Source organism: Podarcis erhardii, assembly GCF_964252035.2.
Source record: "Podarcis erhardii genome assembly, chromosome: W".
NCBI classification, from domain to species: domain Eukaryota; kingdom Metazoa; phylum Chordata; class Lepidosauria; order Squamata; family Lacertidae; genus Podarcis; species Podarcis erhardii.
The window spans coordinates 14651677-14657676 of record NC_138506.1 but is presented as its reverse complement, the minus strand read 5'-3'; the positions used below and the strand labels follow the sequence as shown (position 1 = coordinate 14657676).

General features: G+C 45.4%; 1 protein-coding gene across 1 annotated transcript in view; it reads right to left on the bottom strand.

Annotated features, from left to right (window-relative positions):
- Positions 1–441: 441 nt before the first annotated feature.
- LOC309333242 (nuclear pore complex protein Nup214-like) overlaps positions 442–6000 on the bottom strand; it is a 39322-nt gene continuing 33763 nt past the window's right edge. Inside the window, exons 3-5 of the mRNA XM_081846664.1 lie at positions 4538–4680; positions 3267–3291; positions 442–583 (exon numbers count right to left, since the gene is read on the bottom strand). Coding sequence (XP_081702790.1) covers positions 550–583; positions 3267–3291; positions 4538–4680 — 202 coding nt within the window. The 3' untranslated portion in view covers positions 442–549. The remainder of the gene's footprint in view (positions 584–3266; positions 3292–4537; positions 4681–6000) is intronic.

Here is a 6000-nt window from a genome sequence, read left to right as displayed (position 1 = left end):
AACTATCCCTATTAAATATTTTCCAGGACAACAACACACATGGATATGACAAGAAACTCTAAGTCACTTATTCTCAGCAGTCAGAAACATTGTAACACTCCCCTCCCTCAACACATACAAACAAACTGCACTGCAACCAAATGAACACAACCAATCAAGCTCTGGACACCCTAATCTCTTGCAATGCCAATACAAATTAAAAAAATACAAATAAAGGACCTACCCACGAGGTGCTGACACAAACTCTACACTAACATGATGCAATAGAATGAAAGAATATTACCCTCCATCTCCCTCCCGTTTCTTCCCCCCCAATCACATGATGTCTATGACAATAGTGTCTCATACTGAATGTAATCAAACTGTGAAAAAGACTCTATGAATCAAAAATGGATACGCAAGATTATTTTCCTTATTTGTTTGCTTTGTAACACATCGTTAATAAAAACTAATTTAAAAATAAAAATACTGACATTTAATTGCAATATGTATATCTCCTCACTTCACTCCTGCCCACCCAATAGAAGCACAACATGGACAGGCATCCTTTCAGCTTCTCCAGCTGCTAAACCCAGAGGTGGATCTGAAAGAAGAAAAATAGAAAACAAGGGTGAGAACATGGGTGGGGCTATTCATGTTAATTTTTCCCTTGCACAATATGCTAGTTTCTACACAAACACATGCATGTCTATCCTTCATCCATGCAAACATGAAAGAACTGGCAAGGGTTGTAAACTTCCAAGGGCGAGCGAGAGGGGCCTGGAGGGTCAGATTTGGCTCCTGGGTTAGAGGTTCCCCACCCTTGCCTGAATCCAAGAATCCTGGAGAGTTTGGGGCTCTAAGGAGACTTCCAACTGGTCCAGGCTAGTTGAGTGGTCTTGGACCCCCTTTTCCCCAAAAGGGAACAAACTTCTTAAGCTGCTTATTTTTAAAAAAGGGAAGAAAAACCCAAATATCTCTTTGTCACAGCCCAGTGTTACCAATTCTCATATTCCATCCCAAGTGAGTCTTCAAAGCACAAGCATTTATTAGGTTTAAAAATAGCCAAAGAGTAAGGACTGGAGAACAAGTGTGCCCACTGCTCCACATTCCCCTCATTGCTCCCCATTAGCCAAGGAGGAAGACATCTCCCCAAGATTCCCCCCCCCCAAAAAAAAGTGTTGAGATTGCCAATCTGCCTGGGTGAAAGGCCCAGCTTATTTTTAGCTTGCTTCATGGCACCTTGCACTGTTTTGGGTACTTCTACAAGCCTTGCAAGTGAGGCTAAGTCCAGAGGCCTTCCCCCTACCCCACCCACCCAACCAATAAATAATATTTCTGTCTCAGGGACTGCTTTGTTTTAACTGCTTGTATGTAAGTTACTCTAGGAGACTTTCTGGCAGAAGAACAGGTAAAAATGCTTTTTAAAAAGAAAGAAAGAAATATGATTCCCCTCTGTAGCTCCTGGTGTCTGGATATGTGGCCTTGCTTTGTCTTTCTTGTACCAGTTTTTTTCCCCTTACCCTCTCAGGCTGCCTCTCCAGTGTAGTGATCAGGTGGGATTGCTATGAGGAATTATAAAAAATATGGAGCAAGCCATTTGTGTCAGCAATGAAAGCATTGCATTGACTGGGTTTGAGCCATTTTGATATGATTTCTGATCAATCCATGTCTCTGCATCTCCGTCGTATTTCTCGGCCTGACAGGCACGTATCAGCATTCTAAACACAGGCCAGTTGCTTCATTAGGCATCCAGGGTCATAAAGATAGAAGGTAGCTTTGATGGAGTTTGTTAATCTTTAGATAGATCTTAAGGGCCAGGAAGAGAGTTCACAAGGAGATGGTAAATACTACCTGTCCTTCCTCTCCTGTTTACTGCTGTTTACGACCTCCGGGTTTCCTAAAAACATTCCTCCTTGATTCCTATTTTATTTACTCTGAACTACTATGCATGCTCAAATTAGCTCTTTGTAGTTTTAACTTTAACTTTTGGGGTTTAACTGGGGTTTTTGAAATGCTCAGAGGAAATCTGATTGGTTCTTATGAACACTGTGTAAAAAGTTCTTTTGTGAATAAAACAACCTGGGGCAAGGGGTGGACAGGATTATTATTGGCACTCCTCCCAGAGTCTTGCTGGTCAAGCCTCGTGTGTATTTTATTAATCAGAGTCCAATCCTTCCTTGCTTTTGGGACGCAACATCCAGGCCTTCTCCTTTTGACCCTTCCCCCTTTCCAACACTCTTTTCAAAAGATCACCTCCCCCACATCTGAGGCCTCCTCCTGCTTGTTCCATGGGGAAACCTGTGGCTCGCCAGATCTCTTGTAAGACTCCAGCTCCCATCAGCCCTAACCAGCCTGGCCTTAGAAGCTCATGGACCTGAGCAGCTGAGAGCTAATGGCAGGCAAGATTCTTCTTCCCACTCTTCCTACCTCTGAAATTAAAAGGCAGCTCAGCCAATCACTGCCAGGCTGCACCACTGGCCAGTCTCATAAGCATTGATATCTCCCAGCAGCATACAAAACTTTCTTTGAACATTCGGGACTTGATTTTTGATAGCGCTGATGGATTAGTGTTTTCAGTTTGTCTGTTTGTTTTATTGTACTTTATAGACACCCCTTGTCTCTGCTGAGAGATGAGGGGAGATTGTTTTGTATTATGAAAATTGTGTTAATAATACTAATAACAATAACAACAACAACAAAAAGCACAGATTTTGACCACCTGTGATGCTCCATATATTTTAGACTACTGCCTGGGGCTGATGGGGAGATGGGAGTCTCACAATGCCTCTGCAGGCCAAGACTGATGGGTGCTGTACCAGGATGGCAAAGCCTGCTTTGGCACACAGTGCTTGTGGCTTTCAGGAACTTTTCCAATGGTGGACACACTGCTGCCTCAGTTTACTCAGGAGAGCTCTGCAACCCACAGAGCATTTACTGAGTTCCCACTTTGTGGAGCATTCCAAAAATAGTTGCTTAAAGTCCTACTTTTACAAAGGAAAAAAGTGCAGGGTGAAGAATAGAAGAAAAGATCAGCCTATTTCTAAGGGAGGATCAGGTCCCCAGGAGAAACACTGCCTTCTAGATCTTAAGCTTCTCATTAATGTTATTACAAGGGGAAATGAGAGAGGGAACAAAGCCCACAGTCATCTCTTGCTGATTCAAAATTCAAGCAGGGATTACCATATTTAATAATATATTTCACCTCAAAAGCAGCTCTCTTTCTGGCACAAAATAAACCGAAAAAACCTACCGACAACATGGAAGGCAGCACGAGAGAGACTTACACATTAGACGATCCAAAGCCAAAGCCTGTAAGGGGTGAGGGGAAATGCAATGTTAAAGGGGTTATTGGATAGGTTATATTACAAAACACACATTAAGGAACGGTGTCAGGATTCCAAGCCAGCCTCAAAGCCACACTGTCACATCAGCACAGTTTCTCTCTGCCCCCTAACCAGTATCCAATCACACCAGTTCTCCATCTAGTGTTTAACTCTAACCCGCAACCAAAGCTCTTCTTTTAATTCATACACAGAGGGAGCTGCCTTCTAAAGAGTCAGACCATTGGTTCCATCTAGCTCAGTACTGTCAACCATTAGCAGCTTCTTGGAGGTGATTCCCAGCAACTGGGGGCACCTTCCCTCTGACAGCAGAGGTAGAACACAGCCTAATTCCTCCTTGAATTTGTCCAACCCCCTTTTAGAGCCACCCAAGTTAGTGGCTGTAACTACTTCTTGTGAGAGCAAATTTTAATTATGGGCTGTGTGAAGGAGGACTTCCATTTTCCCTGTTCTGAGAAAAAAATCCTCAAAACATCTAAGAACCAGGTGGAGGGCAAGGACAAGGGGATGGAAACTCTGCACATGCTCATGAGCAGACTTTGCAAACTCCTACTCAGAAGGTGCAGAGAGCAATAAGCCCGAGAAATGAATGGCGGCGGAAGGTTTCTGGGTTTGGGGGCTTAACATCAGCTTTGGTGTGTTTTGTAAATTGCTAAAAATATTTAAACAATTTATGTACTGCTTAACTGCAATTGTCTCTAGGTGGTTAAAAAGGCTCTAACCCTCACATAAAGGTTTTAAAAGTGTGGTTAAACATATACATTTTTTTCTATTTTCCCACCCCCAAAGGGAATAGAAAGGATGTACGCTGGATACAGTTATGTCCCTCAGTCTCTCCAACAGAGAGCCAGTGTGGTGTAGCCAGTTAAAAGTGTTGGACTAGGGTTTAAATCCATGCTCAGCCACAAAGTTCACTGGGTGTGACCTTGAGCCAGTCATTGCCTCTCAGCCTAACCTACCTCACAGGGTTGTTGTGAGTCGTTGAATGAGGGAGAGAAACCATGTACACCACCCTGAGCAACTTGGAGAGAAAGGTGGGACATAAATGCAATAAAAAATTAAAAAGCAACCCCTGCTCCCCTTTAAGATACGATTAAGCTTGGTTTGCATCTGAAATCCAGCCCCTAACAGTTTATGACTGACCAAGTGCTGAAGCTCCCCACGCTCCCACCTCTCCAAGCTCCCTCCTATTTAGGGTCAAGAACAGCTCATACCTCCTCCTCCACTCGACCCGAAAGCGGAGAAGCCAGTGCCTTGTGTGCCAAAACCCGTAGGCTGCTGAGAGAGGGATCCAAAGGTAGGGGTGTTCTGGCTTGCCAGTGTTCTGAATGACACTGTGTTGGCTGTGCCACCAAACCTGTGGAACAGAGAGCAGGAGCAAGCAGTGGGTTAAAGAGGGTGTGGCTTTTAAAAAAGATAAGTGAAGCAAAAGAGCTAGATGAAGGCAGAAATCCATAATCAGCCAACTTGGGTGCTGTAGATGGCAAGGGAGGCCATGTTGGTACTGCTGCCTGGATTGGTGTTCTACCCAGACAGGGTCTGCTCAATGGTGGCTCCCTGTTGGTGGAATGCCCTCCTTGGTGAGGTGCATCTGCCTTCCTTTTATTAACAGAGCCACCTGCCTGCCAATCAACTGACATCACAATGACATCAGGCAATGGGGTGCTTTGAAGTCCCCACAATGAGGACTTCAAAGCACTGTACAAGGCTGGTAAATAGAATAGCACAGTGTGTTGTAGTACCACTGATCAGCTGATGGTCAAGGTTTCAATGCACTAAGCAGGGGCTCCCTGGGTTTGGCTCTTTGCAAGCACCAAAGATCAGCTGGCAGCAGCAGCCCCATGGAGCTTGAAGTAAGCTGATAGGCACTGCTTGACTTCCAATCCCAGCTCACTTTGCTATCACAGTTCTCCATGGGGAACTCTGTAGTGCAGCCAATCCTAACCAGCTTGGTGATTTGCAATGAAAGCAAGCTTCCCTGGCTTTAAGGTTCCTGACTGCACAATGGCAACTGTCCCTTGCACAGGTGGGTGGGGTTTGGTGGAAATTGTATACAGTGATACCTCTGGTTGCGAACGGGATCCGTTCTGGAGGCCCGTTTGCAACATGAATAGAACGTAACCCGCAGTGCCACGTCTGCGAACGCGTAGGTTGCAATTCACCGCTTCTGCACATGCGCGTGACGTCATTTTGTGCATCTGCACATGCGTGAGCCGCAAAACCTGGAAGTAATCCTTTCTGGTACTTCCCGGTCGCCGCGGGACGTAACCTGAAAAAAAGTATCATGAAGCAAACGTAATATGAGGTATGACTGTAATTCATTGCTGTTACCTGCCCCAGGACCTTCTGGCAAAGGGTAAATAAGAAATCTGATTAAAGAAATCAATATAATTGTCAGGGAACTGACATCGGAGTGAGAGGTGGAGGCAAGGCTCCCGAGCAATGCAGGAGAGGGGACCAGCAGGGGGGAAGGAATTCAGCGCAACACCAGTAGAGAAGGGAGGGAGATGGAGGATTCGGAGAGGGGTCTCCAAGACTCTTCGCCCGAGACTAGTGGAGAGAGCACGGGCACGCCTCTGCCCACTCCTTCCTTGCGCAGAAGAGTCCCGCGCAGGGAGAGTAGGCGGAGACTTGGCGTCAAACAACTTCTATGCTGGAAGAGGTTCAAGAAACGCCC